General features: G+C 42.0%; 1 protein-coding gene across 1 annotated transcript in view; it reads left to right on the top strand.

Moving 5' to 3' along the window:
• LOC143375666 (uncharacterized) overlaps window positions 1–13,098 on the top strand; it is a 94,367-nt gene extending 81,269 nt beyond the window's left edge. The window contains exons 3-6 of the mRNA XM_076825019.1: window positions 2,180–2,323; window positions 5,979–6,310; window positions 6,626–6,900; window positions 7,702–13,098. Of these exons, the coding sequence (XP_076681134.1) occupies window positions 2,180–2,323; window positions 5,979–6,310; window positions 6,626–6,900; window positions 7,702–8,395 (1,445 nt within the window). The 3' untranslated portion in view covers window positions 8,396–13,098. The remainder of the gene's footprint in view (window positions 1–2,179; window positions 2,324–5,978; window positions 6,311–6,625; window positions 6,901–7,701) is intronic.
• The last annotated feature ends 9,701 nt before the right edge of the window (window positions 13,099–22,799 follow it).

Raw genomic sequence — 22,799 nt, forward strand, 5'->3', positions numbered from 1 at the left:
ATCCAAATTTTTAAACCTTAACCCTCGCCCGTCGCTCAGTTTCCCAACTTAATTTGTCCCTTGGCGCCAAATTGACCCAATGGTAAAAAAATCAATATAATGAAAAGATAAATAGTTGACTCTGCAATTTTCTTTATTGAAAATAAAAATTGAAATTTCTGTATATTCAGGCATTCATACGATTATTCAAATCCTTCAGAAATAATATAGCGAAGTGCAGGGCATACTGCTTTATTACTGCACTGTACACATTTGCGTTTGTGTCAAATTGACACAAAAAACGGATGAGGGTTAATAAATAAAGTACGAAGCTTCCATCACAATCTTATTACCCCTAATCTCCATCTCATTTTGTCACGTTAACCCAGCCATTTTATTTTCTACTACCTGTTTGCTGAACTCATGCCCACTTTCGCGGGGCAGTAGCCCGCGAAACTTGAAGAATCTCATCCCCTGGTTCGCCCCTCGGCGCGACGTGGCTACCTTTAAATCGCCTACGTTATGAAAGTGTGCCTTACGATCTCGTTAAACGAGCCCATAAACGTCGCTGTTCATTTCGTCGAAACGCCGCGCTGTTCGGTCATATTAGTGAAGCGGGACGGATTGACATCGTAGCCCCGCAAAAACGTTATTGGCCGGCGGAGGGTTGCTGTAATGGTTGCGCGTACGTGAGCTTATGAAACGGCGGTTTTTCGTCGGAGAGCCGGGACGCCCGATTTACGTTTCCACGGTGGAACGGTAACGTTTGTCGCGTTCGCTTCAGAATGAGCCGAGAGCACGTTAATGAACCGCCATACGACGAAACGTGCCGCGGAATTACTCCTGGCGTAGATGCCGCAGCTCACGTGTACTTCCTGCCACGTGAAAGCGAAAATTGCCCTGCCAACCGACTGAGATAACTGGGTCTTTTGGATGGCAGGTGTACTGGATTTCTTATAAACATATAATATGTTAAAAATGTTAATGGCCTTTTAGTAGGCTTGAAAATATTATTACTCGATGCAACTAAAATTTACGCTGTATTAATGTGTAAAATCTTCAGTACAAGCAAACTATTTAAAAATATCCTCTATTTATTTAAAGTTAAAAAAAATAATTTGAAAAGGTCTGGGTTAGTTAATTATACGTGTCCCCTTCCGATTGTGATGAAACTTCGTACATTTGTTAAGGAGGAAAAAATAAGAGACACGTATCTTTTCATAAGGGGGTGAATCTCTCAAAGTTTCTACAGTGCTATCTCGAAAACCAGAGGAGATACATGAAAACTTCAAAGCTGAAAGTTTCATGGTTTTTTACGTACTATTAACACTGTGCTAACAAAGTGGCCAAAATACCTACACTTTGTTTATAATAAAAAGTTTTTTACAACTTTATTTTACAACTGATTCAAATTTACGTAGATAATAACAAAAAAATGGCACCTTAAATACGAGTCTCTTATTTTTGCTTCCTCCACAAACGTACGAAGTTTCATCACAATCGGAGGGGGACACTTGCGTGCATTTCCTTGTTAGTATCTACTGTATGTATACTGTCAGTAATATGTGCAATATATGTACACTGTAATTACTAAAAAATATACATTTATTTCACAACAATTCAAATGGTACTTTTTTGCCACTTACGTATGTTTTGAAAATCTTATTTATTTCTTATGAAAATTAAATGATAGCCTTATAGTTGTGGGTGGGTCCCCTTTGTCTCCTAGTAACCAATATTCTAGACTCAGTCCGCCATACCTGGGCGCATATGTTGTGCATGTGATAAAATAGTGACTATAAAATGAATATTGTTTGATAAGAGTTTCTGAACTCGCTAAATGTACATTTTAAGGCGCCTTGCAGACTAGTTAAAAGCTAATTTTTGACTACTCATTTGGTATTGCTAAGGGGTGACTTCTACACATGCATACACACCCTTACGATTTCATGACGATTGCAATTGTCAGGTTGTAAGCATGAAGGTATAGCATGTACTTTTTCGGACCACAACTTTTTTCCCAGAAAGAGTCAGACTACTGTTCCTTACTCTAAATATAGTATTAATTATTGAGAAAATGAGGGTGCAGTATTAAATTCGCTGATTGTGAGTAAAGATTAGGCGAGCACCTAGCATAAGAAATAATACAGTCTTTTATTTCACTTGGTTCCACCTAACAATCAATGAATGTTTGTTGCAGGCTGGTTCTCCGTTGTCTCGAACAACAGTGGTACTGGAAGTGCCAGGGTGTACAGAAGAGTAGGAGCCTTGGTTCGCGCCGGTGTCCCAGCGTTTCTGCTCGCTAAACCTCTGAGAGCTTACACGCTGACACACTCAAAAATGGGTGAGTTTGGTCAGCTATACTATGCCGGTCAATTGCACAATTCCTTTGCAAACAATACATTATTGTTGACAGAAATTGTGTGCAAGAAGTCCTATAGTAATTTTGGAAGGTGGCTTCTTTTTTTGGAACTTGAGTTATCAGAGCTAAGTAAATTATCAAAGTGATTCTAACGATAAGTAAATAATAAAGCAAATCTATGTAAATGACAAAATGGTCCTAAATTTTCTTTACTTTAGAAATAGATCAAATATTGTTAGAATTAGCGTCCAACAGTTACCTACTAATGATTCATTGTTAGGGAAAACTAGTGCAACACTGAAAAAATATTGCTTGGCTGTGGTATTTGTGTGTGACCAAATCACGTGCATAGCTGTGGGCATGCCAGGCTTGTCCCTACAGGCAAAATTAGGCAGCTAAAGTTGCCAAATTACGCAAAATGGTCTTTTCATTGTTGACATTTTTTAAAATGAAATTTGAAATAAAATATTGCAAGTTGGACTATAAATGTTTAAAGCTAGGAATAAAAATTCAGAGTACGGAAATTGAGTTGGCAGCAATAATGTATTCCAATAGTCTCTACTAATCATATAAAATAGGAAAAATTATTATTTTTTCAATGCTGGTAGTCCTTTTTTTTCTCTCAATGCCTCAAGTCTAAAGTGACTAGATATTTTCTGTTCAAATGCGGGACAAGCAAGCAAGCAAGTCAAAAAAAAAGTATTAACAGATCCGTGAGGAGATCTTTTCCGTAGTTTATTAAAGCATTTACAATACATTTAAAAATACATACTTGTGATTATAAAGTGGTACATTGAAACGAAATTAACAACAAAAAAGTAGAGGAAACGGTAACTTTATGCCACTTTGCGGGGCACTTTTCAAAGCGGGACAAAGGGCTGAAATGCGGGACTATCCCGCACAATGCGGGACGTCTGGTCACTTTACTGAAGTCCCAAGTGCCTATGCACGACCCCAAATCTCATTCCTTCATTCTCACTCAATGTAATCTCCATTTTGGTGAAACACACAACCATTTCCAAGCAAAACCTTCCACAGCCCACAACAGCGACTAATCCACAATCACATCATGATCCCAACATCCTGCCCCCTCCCTCTCGCTCCTTGTCTCCTCGAAAGGAAGCCCAGGTTCGAATTCCACGTGGTTCCTCAACGCCCCTTTTTCTCTCCCGATCCTATCTCCGCCGCGAGACACGATCGTTCCCCCGATAGATCCCACGGGAAGCTGTCTCCGAGGCGGCACACGAGCGTGAAACCGTGTCGAAGGCGGGATCGTTGTACGTCACTCGCCTAGGACGTGACAATGCGTTCGGGCCCGTGCGTGCGCATGGACACGCGTGCACTCACGCACGGGCCCCGCGGTTCGGATTGTTCCCTTGGGTGCAGCGACTGGCCGTGACACGAATGTCGATGTGTCGGTTAAACGCGACTCCGCGGCGCGTTTGCCCGCGCGTTGCAACGTAGGCGAGGGGCACGTAACGTAATAGGCACGCGGCCCGGTGAAAGCCGTCGGGGGACTTACGATACGCACGGGCGTTATGCCATTATCGTAGCATAACGATTATGGTCGCGCGCGCGAATGGGGATTTCCACGGGCAACCCTGCAGCGCCTCCATCTCTCCAGGCGGTGTCGCGTGATCGGGCGTCGGTGGTGTACCAACTGACACGCACCACTAGAACCCCAGCTGCTTCTAAACTTTTTAAAGCTTTTGTTGCTTAGCAAGCTGAATGTTTAGTAAAAAAAGTGCCATTATTCTACCGTGTAATTATGGTCGCGTGACGAAGAACTTCCATGGAGAGTAGCAGTGGTGGATTTAAGGAGAAAGGTGGCAAACGTTCTGGGACACCCTGTATATACAACAGAATTACAAATTTTACGCGTGTGTGGTATGAAAATTATGGGAAACATAGACATGTAGGGTTTGGTTAAAATCATAATTTGTTTTGGAAGGTGGGGCCCTTCTCGGCAGAGGCCCAAGTGCCAATTCCTCATGGGCCACCTGTTAAATCCGCCACTGGGTAGTAGCCTCGTTCTTAACTGTAGTGTCACGTGATTGTGTACTTGGCCTGTCCCAAGTAATGTGCACTATGGAGAACTAGGTACCTCTTAACTATTTTGTCGCATTGGGAGTTTGAGATATAGTGGGTTAGGGAGATCTCGATATATATTGGGAACTGGGGTTCGTAGGCACCAGGAACTACAGGCATCTTGAAAAAATCTGGGTGAATTTTTATCGTTTTGTGAAGGCTAAATTCAAGAATAAAGATGTACTGATTGTTGTCGATAGCATTGCCTAATTTACAGCTATCTGTTCAGCAAGTCAGTCCATAGAAGCTTCAAAACCTTAGAACGTCAGTGTGACGGTGATTGGTTTCAGAAAACCGAGTTTTATACATTTTCTTAAATTTTGATGATCTCAGAATCGTTTCCTAAATATCAAGGCGAAATTCGAAGTCATAGCTGAGGCTAAATATTTTTCTCACCCAACCATTTTCGTCGCAATCGATGTGTTTAAGCTTGACTACTTAGGAGTGCTCAGAAATTATCTATATTATTATATAGTTTACATATAAGGATTTTTTGTTTCTCTAATACTTCTTGAGGAAAGCTTAAAAAGTTGCCCATTCCTTGCGATATTGTCACGTTTTTCCTTCAAAAGCTTGTCATTCTTCAATTAATTAATATTTTCAAAAATCGAAGATTCCAATCCTTCTTATTTCACATCATTTGGACCAGAGAAACTGTAAACACAGTCTGCAGGTCTGAACGTACAGTGTCAGACAGAAAGCCTCATATTTTCCATATTTAAACAAATTCATTCATACAAATTCTCACAAATATTATTTGAAATATGTACTTTAAATATATTAATAAAATACTGTTATTAAAATCGTGTCCTATTGTCGAAAAGGAGTGTTAGAAAACATTTTTTCGGTCCCCAGCGTCGTGGTCTCCCTTAATTCGCAGTTGTACTACTTAAAAAGAGGTTCCTTACAAGAAACTGCAACTGTACTCGTATTTCTTATAGCAATTCATTAAATTTCATAAATTTTGAGATTTAAAGTAAACCTACTGACTCGGAAAGTTTCAACATTCATAATTTCTTAAACTAAAACCACATTTCCAGCCACAAGGATATTTCAACATATATATGCATTTGCTCCACATCTAAAATGGTGGACAGTTAAAAAAAAGTTAGAAAGATTTAATGCTACTTCTCAAAAAAAAATTGTAAGGTTACAATTTGAATTAAGGTATTAATAACTAATTAACAGAAGCGATGGAAATTAGATAAGAATTTTTAATAACGATTCTCACAAAATTTCTTTACAAATTTTTATAATAGTAACTTGAAGAAATTTATATTATGTAACACGACATAGGCACTACTACTTACACAACCAACGATCCAAATATTTTATTACATTGAAAGAAAAGTGTCCCAGTCGCTGCATCTATAAAGTACATACCAATTAAGTTCCCAGCCTATCTCGAACACAACACACCATCAAACATGTACTTAGTCACACATTTTTAATCCTCTTTCCACATGCGGATGCACAATTCCTTTTAGATGATGCTTCACTCCACTCGATCGAAGATCATTGCACAGCAACCCACAATTTTCTGTCGCAGAAAACGGCAACCTGAGGGCCCACTACACAAAGACGACCGTCCGCGCGGGGGAAGTGCTGCGGCTCGCCGCGGTTTTCCAGGACACGCGGAGGGCGCCAGTTTCCAGCGGCATTTCCGGTGTCGTCAGTGGCGCTCCCGAGGGCAAGAGTTCAAGGTCGTCGGAACGAGACCAGTACGCCCAGTGCCTGGATTCCCACGGGCACGAACTATTCGCGCCACTTTCAGCGAGAGGAGAGTTCTACGCTACCTGCCAGAGCGGAAGCCTCGACACGGGAAGCGACGCCGTGTTGTACAGAGTCCATCAGCTCGCCAGAAGGGACCTCCCTCTGAGGGTAAATTTTTTCAAATCACTTTCAGCGACCCCTTTCCTACATTTTTCGTAGGTCGAAGTACTGAACAGTTTGCGAGAAAATCCTGTTTTTTAAAATGCTACCGAATTCGATGAAAAGGAATTTATTGTCGCCTTTGCGGGGCTCTATCCATATATATTTATTATTATAAAATTTAAGAGTACAATATAAATGCACTGTTTTTGGCCCCGCGCAATTATGGAACCCGACCCCGCAAAAATTCACGCCCATCCTGGTCAAGAAGCTCACGGCTCCAAACACTGACCAACTCTAGTTGGGTCTAAATTCGATCGACAGGTACGGTTAGTCGCTGGACCATTGCCAATACCATTGCCACGAGATTATAGCGGCCTGATGCAACTGGAGGGGGCGACGAGGGGTCCCATAGTTCTAGGTTGCGCGGTGCCGCTGCTACCAGAGAGGCCCCTGCCAAACTCCACTGTCCCAGAACTCCTGGAGTTGGTAGCCACAGGGCCCACAGCGCCTCGAGTGAAGAGGGCGCGGCTGGGTTGCCCTTCTGAAGCACGATTACTGGCGTCACCGAAGATGCAACGGTTACTCTCAGCTTGCAGGTAAAAAGCAGCCTTATAAGGAGGATGCACCAAGAGATAATTAAAATAGTTGCATATGTAGTGTAGTTCCCTAGTTGAAGTCCAAGTTTAGGTGTACGTGGCTAGGTTATATTCATCCTGTTCGTGGACACTTTGCGCAGGAGTTAGTTCTAAGTTCCTACAGTTAACATTGTGGGGGAATGTTTGGTTGAAGGACACGTGGTACGAAAGAATGGGGTTCCTTTTAATGTTCTTAATAAATATCTTTTTATCTAAAATAAGGAGTATAATCGTAAGTCCTAATACTGACAATGAATCTCTCTGTGACACTCTGGTCCTGATCCTAGGGCTCTCTGACTTTCTGAAATTGCCTAAAGTCTGAATTACCATGCATATTGCAATCTTCAAGGTTTCACACGCTACATACTACTATGCAGTCGACCTAACCTCTCTTTTTTCACACCAGCTGGTCAGCATTCATTGATACCACACAGTTCATTCACCCAGCCATGCGATTACAATGCAGAGAATTCTCTCACACTTATAGCACATTGTCACGGTGTAATAATAGTAAGCTTCGCGTTAAAATTTACACTGTATAATAGCACTTCCACTTCACTGGTCATTGTGGATGGATCCACTCCTCCACCCTTGACGACAGAGGCCCTTACAGACACAGTGACCACTCCTCCAATCATGCAAATCGACAGGCAATCAATTCACCGTCATCATTCCCCATCTGAACCACGAAAGCTTCCATTTCGCTACGACGTGAACCTGTCGCATTCACCCATCGACCTTTCATCTCCATTCCTATTACAGAAGAGCTCTGGACCAGAGAGCAACGGAGCCGCGCGTGGCGCCCCCTAAACCGCCGGCCAGCGGGGGCCAAACGAAGGAGCTCCACTTGAAGGAGATCAAGTCCAAGGCGGACGCGAAGCCAATCCTCCAGAGCCTGAAGGAGGGCCTGGAGCACATCAAGAGGACGACCATCAGGGACCGTAGCAACAGTCGGACGAGCAGCAACAACAACCACAGCTTCCTCGACAGGATCTCGAGGATAGCCCAGGGTGGCAGGAGCAGGAACCCAGCCAAGAAGTCGGCCTCCTTCACGTTCGCGGTTCGCCCGGAGATCGGCATGAGGTCCGAGAGATACGCCAGCCTAGAGTCGGACACCAATCTGCTGCAGGCTTCGCCCTCGTCGAGGCAGCAGGTGCAGCGATCGGTTTCGACCAGTGTGCTGGAAGTTCAGTCGCAGCAGGACCTGGACCCGCCATATTCCAAGGTTAGGGACAGCCTGACACCGCTGCCCCCGACCCCACCACTGAAGCCAGAGGAGATCTACGCGGAGATCTGCGAGCCGACGAGCGCCAGCCCCCCGGAGGATAAACCACCGCCCGGGGGCAAGAACGGGACCAGGGAGAAGGACAGGGGGTACGTGAAGCTGGCGCTGTCCCACTCCGAGATCTCGAACGTTGGCGACGAGGAAGAAGGGATTTATAATACTGTTTGCTGATCGTGATATTTGTTTTTGATGGGTGAAGCTTGATGCGTTTCCGGACGATGAATTTTGTTGTGGGGGCGAGGGGAGGGTTAAGGATCTGTTTGGTTGGAAGTTGTGCTCTTGGGTGGCGAGGATTCGAGCTGGTCCAAGCAAGTAAGGGACCATTTGCATGGTTCGTTTGATGTTCAGGAGGAAAGGAGCACCGTGCACTTGAGGATCTTTATGCTAAATTGTGTCGTTAGGGGAAAGTGGAGCATAGGAATACGGTATGTATGAGAAGAATCGCTTTACTTCAGGTACCTGGTTTTAGAAAACAGCCCGTGATGGTGTCTTCAAGGTTACATGGTTTGATTTGAATGTGGTATAGTTTTGTATATTGAGTAGTTAATGCAAGACAAATGTGATCTTTGGTTCTAATGTCGTTTATGGAGAGGAAGTTTTCTTTCTTCAGAATTTTTCAATTTGCAGTAAGGAGGACACGTGGGAGGTTAGGTCAGGGAAGGTCAGCTCGAGCCATTTGGGAGCCCGGGCTCCATGATGTTTACCATAATGATAACGTGAGCGCGTCACGGATAGGGAAAACTGTAAGAGTGTAAGTAGCGTGCGGTGCAGGCTCGGACACCTAAGCTGAAATAACTGGCCCTCTTAGGAGCCCCAGTGGCAGCGATCACCGGGGCACCTAAGAATCCCAGTCATTCAAGCCTATCGTACGGGTATGAGGCTGCACCGCGCACTAGTACAGTTGTCTCTATGCGTGGCACGCCAACGTCATGGAGCCCGGGCTCCCAAATGGCTAGAACTGGGTTAGGTTGCCATAAGGATCGTGATGTAAGTTGAAAAGTGATAATTCGTCATGGCTAAAGGAGCAACAGATTCAAAATATACCTTTTCATTAGACACATACCTTTTAAAAATTAGAACTTCGTGTGCAAAAGTCTGCAAGTGCGATTCATTACTCTCTCAAAACACCACCCCAGTCGCGATAGAAACATTTGAATGGTTGTTAAAAAATATTTCATTGATTTCATAATTAAAACAGTTTCCTTCGAGTCCAGGTCCGTTTAAACGTAATATTATTAGATATCGTTCGACTGTTCTAAATTCACAAAAAAAAATACTTTGTTAGCCGTAAACCTCCCACCTTCTGTGCCAAAAGAACAATTTCCTCTAAAACCACATTTTCACATCAATAACCATGAATACAATGAACATTGTCGAGTTAAGTAGGCCTCCCCATACAAAACAATGGACATTCAGTATCTTCGGTCCACTTCGCCAAATCCCGAATGTGTGGTTTCGCCTTAACCGAGACTCAACCAAAAACCCAGTGCTCCCTAACTCAAACGACTGCTCACAAAGCACCACAAGTGACCTTCGATATCACAATGAAAATCAGTCATCCATATACCAGCCTTGCACGCCATCAGCAACTTCCAACAAACAGGAACAATTCTCTCGAATCCTATGCAAAAAATAAATGGTCCCCTGGTTGTTCTGAGCAGCGCAAATCGGCGCCTGACGTACCCATCTCGATATCGTCACGTGCCCAACAGCCAACCTCTGTCCCAGTATTCATTAACACCGATGAGCACCAATACGCGAACGCATCGGGAGATGTTCGTAGAGTTCATTGATGAAGATAACGCGCGACTTCCTGGGTCGGACCGGAGAACCGTTCGGGCAGAAACGGCGCTGCGGCGCACCAGCGGGATTTACAACGCCATTTGCCCAAGGAATTATCCTCCCAGTGTCTTTTTTCTCCCGTTTTTCCCGCGCTGAGAGCGGCGGCGTCCTTCACGGGGCACCGGGCGGAAGATTTACAAGGCTGTTGACCGAGGAAAATGATCGCGTAATTACGGTCCCGCGCGTGTGCAGAGGATGTAGCGGGCCTCTACGGGACGCTGGGCGACTTCCGGTACCCGGGGAATCTGTGCTATGACTGATCGATATTATTAGAACCGACTGATCACGCGCGAGCGCGAGCGGGCCGTGTAAAGGCGGGTTCACACGTGTCAGTTCCGCGACGGTCCAGTGCCGTCAGTGTCAGTAGTATAAAAGATCGTTTGCCTCTTTCGGAATGCAGCAGTTGACACTTGTCCGCGCCAGTTGCTGACACCAACACAAACAGCCACGGAACTGGTATGTGAGAATCCGCCTTAAATGTGGATCTGCATTTGACGAACGATCATGTGGACTAACATTAACTTTTGGTGGAGGCTTTGAGTATGGTCGATAACCATCTAGTGTTTCTGTATAATGTGCTGCAGTGTCGACTATATTTGATGGCCTCTATTATCGAGGATATTTAAATCGACGCTTATAGTCCTAACTAGTATGTAGATGCAGGGTGCTCAGCAACAGGTAGTAGAAAATTAAGTGAGTGATTCTATGTGACAAAAGAAGATGAAAATCGAGAGTAAGAAAATTGTGGTGGAGGTTTCGTTTTTTAGTTGCAAGTATTTAAGCACTCGGCTTTACTGTGCTCGGAATTGCCGGGCTTCAGGCGCTTCTGACCCGAATTTTTAAACATTAATAACTAAAAAACGAAGCCTCCATTGTAATTCCCATACTTTTGATTTTGATTTTAGCTTGTCACACAGAATCACTCATTTCGTTTTCTACTGTCTGTTGTTGAACACCCTGTATATGTTTGGCGGACTTGGGCATTGTTTGAGTGAAATATTTTAGAAATGATTATTCAAATTATATATAATTTTATTTAGCTGAAAATTATTTTCAAATACTCGTGCGTTATTTTATTTGGATAGCTAAATGGTTTTCCTCTGAATTGCTTAATTATTTAGTTACTAATCAAATGATTTTTTATTTTATTTTGTATTTGAATAAGCGTCGCCTGAAATAATCTTCTAAATTTTAAATAATTTCTGATGCCACTGCCTTTCCATCGAAATGTTTCAAATCAAAATAATCCTCAGACCAGACGCTCTTAAATTTTAATATATAATTATTAGTTTGCAATTAGAATATTTCACTTTTATTTTAGATACACTCAAAACAGTTTTTCAAACTCAAGATCGTTTCTTATTTTACTTAAAACAGTCAAGTGAAATAAAGAATTATGTTGAAATGATATATTTGGTCTCGACGCAAAATAACCTTACTTTTTTTTTAGTTATTTTTAAAACTTAAATAATCCATTACCTCGAATATTATTTTCTACTTTATATTTCACTTAATTTGTGCCCGAGCCTGACCGTTGCTCACTGCGATTCGATTTACATAAGTTACCGACATCCATTTATCCGTGTGAATATTTTCAAAATTCAAAAATTCGAAAGTACAGTTCCATATTGCAAATTACAGTTCGATCGCGCAATTACGGTCTCAAAGTAGCGTTTCGTCGCAGATTTCCGCTATACCGAGGTGATGTAACGAACCAACATGAACGAATAATAATTATACGTCTTTATTACACCAAAACGAGTTAGAGAAAAATTAAAACTAACAATAATAACGTGTTTATTACGCAAGGAAAATAGAAGTACATCCAATGAGCATGGTGAGGTGCAAAAAACCATAAAAAATAACAAACAATTAAACCAATCAAAAGCTCCAAAACATGTGCACAGCGGCCAGTAGCTCACTTCACATGATTAAAATTTCTTTCGCTAGTATTTCTACAATATTTGGTGAACGTGGTTCAGGGTAAAGCCACGCCATAGGCTCCCATCTAGACCATGTTCACGAAATATTGTAGAAATGTTCGCGGAACAAATTCCAACGATGTGAAGTGAGCCACTGGTCGCCATGCAATGCCGAAAGTGGTCATTTCTTCTCCGTTTCGTGATATTCAGACTTCAGCGTTTGTGTAATCGATGTAATACAAAATAAGAAATAAGTTCAATTTTTTTTAGCTTTTTCACTTAGACCACTTTCATAATCACCGAAACAATTATGTGTTAGAGCGTTGGAGGGACCAAGATCGAATGCAGATGTACCTCAAAGCAACGTATTAGGTTATGTTCGTATGGTGTAAACGCGACAGGTAAGTGAATGTCGGTTGGAACACGAACGAATACCTACAAAATGCTCCCCAATCGCTCATTTCTACTTGTTCACGTTCATCTGTCTTCATTTATATTCGTTATACATATGTTTGTTTATGCTGGTTCGTTACATGTGAACTCGCCCTAACGCAAAGTTGGTTGGTTTCCAAGTGGCGACCGCGAGATGGCAGAGCTGAATCTGTAAGAAACCGGTGTTTCGAAGGAACTGGAAACCTTAGGTGCTCTTTTCAAACTAGTTCCTCTTCCTATACAAGTACGAATATGGTTTTTTCACACGAGTCACTTTTGTGATGGACATTTCAAACAAATTTACACGTTTCTACCTGTTTTTCTACTTTTTCTAAACCGGCACTGTTTCTGCCGAGTGAAAGTGTCCGGGATACTGCTCGTCAGGCATGGAAGTGTCTCGTGTGGAAAGGGCCTAAGGAGGTCTGCGATTCTTGCATACGTCTACGGTCCTCTGGACTTTAAAGGAATGTTTTTTAATGCTGAATGTAGTAAGAGAGGTGCGTCCACGATTTTGTATATTTGTTGGTACTCCTAGTGTGAGGGTTGAAACTGTGACCAGGCAGTTTGTACATTTGTTAATACTCTGTGTACTGGTTGTGAACGTTCGCAAGAGGAGATTTGTAATTTTATTACTGTATAGTTATTATTATAAATACACTCGTTTGCAAGTAATAAAAACGATGTCTCATTCGCAGAGCGTACTCTGATCAGTGTTACCACCAAAATAATGGAGGATTTTTTACAAATCTACCACGTGTGTAAGTAAAGATTATTTTTTGGATAGAGATATTTTAAAAATATTTTTGAATTATCATAATTTCTTTTTAACCGAGCTGTTTGTACAATGGTAGCCTTTAAGGCGAATCTTAAAATCTGTGATGAAATAATGTCGAACATAATTAATAATACAAGGCATATTGGATATTTTAATAACAGGACTCCATAAATGTTTCGAAATTTTTTATTTGGACGTAAAATTCTTTCACTGTTTAGGTACAAAAGCTTTTTACCAGCCAGACAAATTATTTGGCCGTTGCAGGTCTACAAATCACCATTTACATTATTTTATCCCATGGTTCTTTGCAGAAACTAATTTTTTTGTGCACTTTCTGTCACAATCAGGTCGCATATAATTATTTATTTTCAATAACAAAACTTGCAGGTTAAAGGAAAAGTGATTTCCAAATAGAAATTTAGAAAATAGAAATTGCAGTTTTAACAGAAGTTACTATCATAACTCAAGCACCACAGCAGTGTTTCCCAACCTTTTTTGAGTCGCGATGCCTTTTTATAATATTCAAACAACCTGCGCCCCGCTCCCACATAAGGTAAGGTAAATTTAATAAGGTAAAGAAAACACATTAAAAATAGTTATTTTTTAATACAATTCTAACATAATAATATTAAAAAAAAAAAACGTGGCTCCCCCCAGAAAACACTTTGCGACCCACCGGTTGGGAATCACTGCCCTCTTCTTCAAATTCCGATTCGACTATCTTTTCTCCCTATGCTCGAAATTAAATTACAAAATTTAAGGGCAAGTTTTTAAACCGTATCCAGCCATTTACAAAATTAAACTTGGTGTGCCTACCTAAATCACTTTGTCTCGACGAGAATTTCTCAACTACGCACACGAATCTTATTGAGCTCTTCAGCCACAAATCACTCTGCAAACCGAAGACAATTACATCCACACTTTTATTGCAGATCGCTATCAGAAATATTTAAGAACCCCGGTGCCGGACCATCGTTCCCTCTCCCACGCGACCAAAGATGTCCGAGCACGCAACTAGGGCGCCCCAGGGCCCTACTAGGAAACCCTTCCCAAGCCGGCTGCGATGGCAAGCAGCGTGAAATGACGCTTTCGAGGCACGTAGGCCCGCAGGAATCGCCGGCAGAATGCAAACGATCCTGAACGTTCTGGGAACAGGAAATTATCCGCGTCCTTCGAAGGTCTAGGTCATCGGGAACGCTGCGGGCTGGTGAACAGCCGACCTCGGCTGGCGTTGTTACCTGCGATTAATCTATTAGCTCGTCATACCGCACAGGAACCAGCTTCCTCTTCGTGCAACGGCCGGTCGAAGTTTCGCGCTCGCGTGATGCAGGAGCGATCTGTTCGTTAAACGTGTGATTACGCGCATCGAAACGCTTCGAGGAAACTGGAAAGCCGCGTCACGATGCAACTGGGATTACGAACGGCGGGGGGAAAAAAAATGGCGGGAAAGGGGGTCGCGGAGGGTTCAGGGAGAACAGGATCCTGTCACGTTCAAAAATCCCTGAGAGGCATAATCTTCTCGATGCTTTCCACGTCTCCCTCTTGGCTCGTCCACGGGGAACGCTCTCTCTCTCTCTCTCTCTCTCTCTCTCTCTCTCTCTCTCTCTCTCTCTCCCGTTTGCACGCCTCGCAGAGATTTCTGTAGAAGTCGTTGGGAAAATTTAGGGACCAACGTTTCATCGACTACACTCGGTCACCAAAGTCTACGTATTTACACTGACGAGTCAACCCCAAATGAGGGGATTTTTCGCACGTTTTTGGTCCCACGATTTGGCAACCGAAGTTTCTGCAAAATGATACCTTTTAATGGGATGCCAATCGCAACGAATTTTCAAGTTTAGCCGACAAGTAGTTTCTGAGGAATGGGACGTCAAAGAAATGAAAATTGAAAATGTGAAAATCATTTAGAGAATTGCTCCTAGGGGCTTTGCTTTGCTGGCTGCCAACAGCGAATTTGAACGTAGATTTTCGAAATTAATAATCGCCGAATATAGCGGGCCGTATGTGAAAAAATATTTCTAAAACTTTCATTAAGCTTTCGTCTAATATCCGTAACGTAAAAATCACCATTTCCAAAAATCGAAATTAAGAAAAATTAATATCAGTGTAGTAGGTGTTTTTTTTTAACTTGACCCCCAATATTTTAGAGACTAATTGTCGGCTCAACTTGAAAATTTGTTGTAACCAAAAATGCGCGATTTCTTAGGTCACTCTTGGAAATACTTAAAAAAAATCTAATATTAGAATTTGGAGGATAAAAAAATATGTATAAAATAGAAACAGTGATGAATGTGTGTAGACTTTGTGAGAGACTAAAGTTTCGCCAATTCGATTAAAAAAATCCTCTAATGATTGCACATTATACACATACGGTGGCATGAGAAATGATTAAACAATTTACGAGCATATAGTAGGCATTGTGTTATCGAAGAATAGGTAAACGCTGCGATTGACGAAACCCCGAAAGATGTTCCCAACTTCATTGTAGATCCTTTGTTTGGATTTCTTGAGGCCGCCTCAAAATCAGCACTTTCGAATCTTAATCCAATTTTGACATACATATGTACCTACCCCTTCAGGTAAAACACATTTATCATAATTAATTTCTAACCAAGAATAGATATATATTAGATTATAATAAATTAATAAAACTGTACTGCGTTCCATATAAGAGCGTACCAACGCCCCTACCGATTTGGGACCGATCTGCGCAGCTCCCACGGATCTGACCCACGCGATTGGTCGTAGCACTGTCGCGATTGGTCGCAGCACTTCCCCTGCCGGTTTACTACCAATCAACAGTGTATCCCTGCGCGAAGCGAGTACGCTCTAATGTGGAACGCAGTGTACAATAAATTAGAGTGAACAAAAGAAAGGAGACTAGTAAAATAAATGAAAGAACTGTGTGAATGAATTCACTTTGTAATCCACCGAGAAATTCGTTCAAACCATCCTTATGTAAAAGACTAGAATCATTGTATCAACATATTGTTAATAACAACGCGTTCACAGCCCCAGTCCCGTTTCACGAGCACAATCCAAGAAACAGCTCCGGCCGCTATGACGCCTCTGTTCCGGGCCGTGTGGCCGGTTCACCCACGATCATGGAAATTGAAAATGCAGAGATGAACACACTGGTCGGCTTTTGACTTAGAGGAACAACAACGCGAAACGATCGTCAGCGGCTATTGGTCATTAATGTTTTACGAGCACGTAGCTAGTACGCACAGCTGCGTCTATTCAATTACAGCTAACAGAGAGGGGCCCGTCTCTTTCGCCCGTATCCGCGGCGCAGCGATGCACCTTTATGTCCATTAATATTAACGGGTCGAAACAACGATAATAGCGGAGGACCATGGGGGATGCAGAGGTGTTTTCCTTGACGATGCCGACCGGACACCACGGCGGCGGCCCGTGGAGCACGGAACACGAGGCAAGGTGTGCTGGTTTTTTGGTTTTCCTTTGTGTTTAAGGGGACCCTCCGCTCAAACCTCTTAAAAAGTAGGTGATCCTCTGTGCAGGGGCCTAGGCGGCAACTGCTCATCAGCCACCCTGTTAAATCCGCCACTGCCGCCTACCTCTTATTAATTACTCACTAGTTCAAATAAATCAACTCAAACTTTAGTTTTGTACCCCGAGGTGTTCCTACTCACTTTCAAAGATGCAGAGACCAATCCCTAGTAGCGACGTAAAAGTGTCCTCTATATAATATTCCATTTTGACCATAATTCTCATTCTTGACCATTATTTCAAACTTTCCTACCAAAAATGGTCATTAAACTTGATCTTAAAATACCTTAAATTGCATGGTTGTAAAAAATAATAATAATATTACGTCGATGCACAAATAATTACCATTATGAAAATTAAGGAGCCAAATGGGGTAGTAGAAGTGTTCCCCTTCATCCTTTCCTTATCAATCACTACTTCACAAAACTCAATTCAAAATTTCAGCTGTTACACGAGATCACCCCTCCTCCGCATTAAAAATAAACAATCAAATCAATCTGTGTTCCGAATCAAAACTATTCTCAGTACAATATTCTACTGCGACTAAGTAGCCCTTATTAATCACTTATAGTTAAACAAATCCAACTGGAGGTTTAGTATCCTACCCAAAATGGCCCCCTGCCACTGTGAAAAGTGAGGAACTACGGTACAAGTATCTTTCGCAGAATAATGTTCTCCAACCTCTTCTTATCGATCACTAGTTCCCGAAAAAATGAAACTCAAAATTCCATCGCGTACCCAGGAGAATCCCCCTTCCATCTATTAAAAATAAAATGAAATCAAAGGGAATCGATAGAATCAAATCGCCAGTGGCGAAGTAAAAGTGTTCGGAAACTGTTGATCTCGACGAAGAACGAGCATATCGGGCCCAGCAATCGTAAACCGAGCGCACGTTGCCATCCTTAACAATTACTCCCCAGTTTACCAGTATCATGCCAGGGGTCTGTGCAAATAGCGAATCGCGGGTACAAGATACACTCATATCGATCGAGACAACGGCGCTATTGAGGGCCGGCAATCTTGGTCCACGGGTGCATATTTCAAGATCGGCATGCGTGAACGATTTCATGGCCGTCGGGTTGCCTTGTGGTCGTGTAACTCACCTTTACAACGTTAATGCGACGGCCGCGGAGCGCAGGCTATCATATTTCGCAGCCCTGCACGGCTGATCGACGAGCCGTGTTTTAATATGCAAATTAAAATGCAAATAATCCGCCTACCCCCTCCCCTACGTCTGCTCGCCGTTCTACCCCCTGATGGATCCTCGTCTAAAGCGGACTAATCGTCATCCCTCAAGGTGGGTCAACTTTTAGAAACGGGCCACTGGACCCTTCGCTGTTATTTTGTTTTTATTGGTACTATCAGATGGCAGATTCTTTGAGCCTGCTTGTTTCTCTGTGCTTTTAAGTATAAATTCCGAGTGTCCACTATTGTAACCGATTTTTGGAATGGAAATATCTCGGAAACAAAGGACCAGTTGCACCCAAAAGGGGGGTGTTTCGTACCTATACTCAGAGTTCGGCATTAACTAAATAAAAAATTATTTAAATAACGGATTGTATGGAAGTTACTTAAATTTCAGATTATTTGACGAATAAAGTTAATTTTTTTATTCGACGAGACTTTATTCGTCGAATAAAGTTAACCCGGGTCAATTTTATTCGACACATGACGAATCATTTTTTTTTAAATTTTTATTTGTTATTCGAAATTTTATTCAAATACAAATTTTACCCATCTCTGCCTATATTACTCACTAGCAAAATGCACCCGCGCTTCGCTTCGGGCGTAGGAGATATTAAGAACTCTGAGAAAGCACATTTTACCTCTTTCCACCCCCTTAGGTTAGGGGGTCAAATTTGTTTTTAGGCATTTGTGTGGGTATGCTTTGTATGTAAAAACCAAGTTGATATCTAACCGGTCCCAGGAGATATTAAGAACTTCTAGGAAACACATTTTACCCCTTTTCACCCCCTAGGGACGGAATCTCCTTAAGCAAATGCTTAAAGGTACGTGTCCACTTGAGAGTAAAATTCACGCGAGAAGCTCTCGAGAGTATTTGTTGCAAGTGGACATACGTCCGAGAGTGACTGTCGGAGAGCGGCGCGACGTTCAACTCTCAGACAGCGGACGCGTTGCAACTTGCTCTCGAGTGGATACATAATAATATTACTATCCGACAGTTGCTTCCGAAATACGAACCAGGTTCGTATTCTGCGAGTGCTGTCGCGAGAGTAGGTCTTCTGGGTTATGTAGTAGGCTCGCGTCGCGGTAGACACGGTGTTGCCAGATAGGCGTTGCGAGGCACGGCGTTGCCAGAGAAGTGTTGCGAGGCACGGCGTTACCAGAGAAGTGTTGCGAGGCACGGCGTTGCCAGAGAAGTGTTGCGAGGCACGGCGTTGCCAGAGAAGTGTTGCGAAGCACGGCGTTGCCAGAGAAGTGTTGTCAGGCGGTTAGCCGGGAGAACTGCGCGGCCGAGGCGGTCTGCGTCGAGCCAAGTGGCGAGACACATTTTATGTACGCCATTTAATGTAACCAACTCAAAATATATAACTATTTCATTTCATCCATCCAGCAATTTCGCTTTCTACGTTGCTTCTTTCTCTTTTTAAAAATATTATAAGCAATAATCTAAGCACTAAGTTTTTGCACATCCGTAATCACGGCCTCACTTCGTTTGTAGCTTAAAAGAAACTGAGAGAAACTGCAGAGAGTAGGTGCAGACCAATTTCTAGTGGACACGGTTCTGAGAGTTCTATCGGATAGTAAGCTCTCGGCGAGTTTTCTATCGCCTACCTGAGAGTAAAAATTTTCGAAATTGCTCTCAAGTGGACACACAACTTGAGAGTAACTATTGAGAGTAACTTGCGCGAGTTCTCTCAAGTGGACACGTACTTTAAGAATAAATAGCGACTATGAATACCGGCCTAGATGTGAGTGCGAAAAGAAGTTACGCCGAGGCAAGGCGAGGGGGAGTCGGCGTTGGGGAAATCGGTGACGCGGCTGGCCAGCACGCAGAGGACCCATAGATCTTGGGTCCAAGTCCCATCGCGCAAGGTCTTCTTTTTCCCCTACATTTCGCTCGTACAAGAAAATTTTCTTTCAGTCACACCATTTATTGTAGGCCACCCTGCATAAAATTCAGTCCACGAGGTCTCCTCAAGTGATGCGTGTAATTCCGATATAGTAGCAAACAGTGCTGAGACGATCTTACTTTCAACGCTCATCGCCAGTCATCGTCGATCCAAAAACGCCTCATTGCGCGCCCTGAACGATGAACGACAATGTTATTATTGCTTTCACCCGTTCATCGTATTCAGGTTACATTTGCCATGCGCGCTAGACATCAAAACCATCCTTCATTGCTACCGACGAAGTAGAACACTTTCCTTCGGATTTCGAAGACACGATCGCCCATGCGTGAAACGGCACAGCGGGTAGGTACGTCCAGGTTGAAGGAGCTGTTCACAAAAGGACACTATTTCCCACGAAGCGAGGGAGAGGGATTAGGTGGAAGCATCGGAAAGGAGGTATAAAATAGACGCTGCTGTTCGTTAAACCCTGAAAGAGTTCAAACACTGTGCGTAATATTATCTTACCTGTAGAGGCGATTTGAAAGGGTTGAAAAGGGTTCTTAGAATTCTCTTTGGCGAACACGAAGGGGGAGTGTGGATCTTCTTAGAAATTGTATCTTGGGCTGGTTTGTAAAGATCCTTTATCGAGTGAATTTTTCTTCCGAGGCTAGAGTTGGAAGCTGCTTGCTTTACATATTCGGCGTGAATGAATCACTCTTTGAGTTTTAATATAGTAGAGTAATGAGATTGTACGGGGTTTTAGCGAAGTTTGAGGGGGTTTGTTGGTATAATTGGGTCATCGAAGATTGTGAGATGAGAGGAGTCTAATAATATATTTAAAAATCGAAATGTTTTTTTTTATATAAAATACATTGATTTCAAATATATTGAAAAATTTACAACTTGGACATAGACATTCGGTTTTTGAGAGCACGTTGCTGTATCTACTTCGATTTTGCTTAGTAGGCTTCTTTGTAGGCATGTTTGTTTTTTGTTACTCTTTGATCTTTAATAAATTAGATTAATTGAAGCTTTGGATGAAACATAAAAGTAAGCTCATAAGTTAAACATAATAAATAAAATTAAATGATTTAAAGTTACACTCTAGTAACGTAAAAATTTAATAAATTTATAAAAAAATATATAAAAAAAATCTACGTTAATTAACCTGAGTAAAATCTAGAACCTCCACCTAGATTGAGCACAGGAAACTAGTATTTGTATCAACCTGAATAAAATCTAGAGCCTCCTCCTAGATTGAATACAGGAAACTAGTGTTTGTATCAACCTGAAATGTGTTACATGTATTTTCAGGCATCAAATCTCTTTGATGGGAACAGATTTTAAAGTCTTCAATAATTATTACGAGGTTTGTTAACCCTTCGTTGCATAACTTCTCCGATTTTGGAAAAAAATACATTTTTAGACTCGTACAAGTGACAATAATAAGGGAAAAATAATAAAAAAAATATGTGCATTTTCTTTATTTTTCCATTTTTTTTCCGCCATTACGGTTATAATTACTTAAAAACCGCGGAGTTATAACGTTCAACGCGATCCATTGTAAATGTTTAGACACTAGTTACATGCTAGTTACAACAAAAAAATTAAAAAGAAAAAATATGTTGCATATTCGCAACAAAAAAAAATATCAAATTAACACGTGAAACAGTTTAATAAATTTAATCCCAGAACACAGTTATGTTCACAGTCTCATGGACACCCCTTCTCACATTAACGAGTAGATGAAAAAGTAAATGATTTCGCATTAATAAGTCTTGATAACAACTACACCATTTGTTTTATACTTAAACTTATCCCAAACAGCTTCACACTAGTACCTACATTTAACCTCATTATTCTAAAAAACTGAAAGTCAATTGCAGAATCTCTGTTTTGTATTTAATTTTCTTTCAATTAATTTTTTTAGTAAAATATCATTCCTTTCCTCGTGGTACCACCAGCACTCGTTCTATAGGAGCCAAGATGAATCTCAGAGTCATCGGGACGCATCGTACGCGTAATGTCTTCGTTGAAGTAGCCTCCTATTATAGTCTCGGGATGATGGATGAACAATCTATACATGGGGACGCAGAATGGAGCGAGATTAAACCAACAGCCAGGAATGGCGTTGAAAGCAAAGGTCACAGAAGGAAAAGACGGAAACTGGAACGGCTCAATTAACTGCTTCCACCTGTCCGTTCTGTCACGACACACGAAGTCTTTTTTCCTAGGTCGATATTGTACGAACCTACATTACACGCAGTAACAAATAACGCGCCATCAACCTAACTCCTTCGTAGCGTTATTTCTAGTCATCTAATAAATTTGGTACGAAGGAAAATGTCCCTATTACTGTTTGCAACAACTCGATGGGCTAATTGTTCCTATTTTCGTGGTAAAACTGACGCACAGAAATGCACTAAGTAAAGACATTATAAATGGAATTTTTTATTTTATAATGTGAATAGGTGCGTCCAGCAATTGTGAATTCTGCACTGCGCATGCCCAAACACGAGATACCTCCGTATCACAAATTCCGCTGAAGCAGTGACCTAATGATTCCTAATGGACGTGAGAGACCTTCCTGGCCCACAACTGTCTGCCGCGAGATAGCCCCGTTTAAAAACCCCCAAAACAATACATTAGGAGTTGGCAAAAATTTCCGTCGTTTCATCACCAAATTTATATACTCCCCACACAGAATTGGTACAATATTTTCCAGTGCAAATATTTTCTACAACACTCTTCCATCCTGCAGACAAGAGCTAGATTCCTCGTAGAAAGACTTCCCCTCTTTTGGAGATCACCCAACTTTGTAGACAACGGAAGCTTTTGCCAACCTCTAAACTACCAATCGCGAGTGACATAAGTGTCCCCCAGAAAAGGTCCCTTAAAAGCTAAGCACATCCTCCTGAGTACCAATCTCACACTTCGATTACCCATGCTTAACCTCCTCCCATCAAAATCTCTCGTCACAAGATCCACCGAAGCGCTGCAACGAGAATACGAACACCAAG

This window comes from Andrena cerasifolii, chromosome 13, assembly GCF_050908995.1.
Source record: "Andrena cerasifolii isolate SP2316 chromosome 13, iyAndCera1_principal, whole genome shotgun sequence".
Lineage (NCBI taxonomy): Eukaryota > Metazoa > Arthropoda > Insecta > Hymenoptera > Andrenidae > Andrena > Andrena cerasifolii.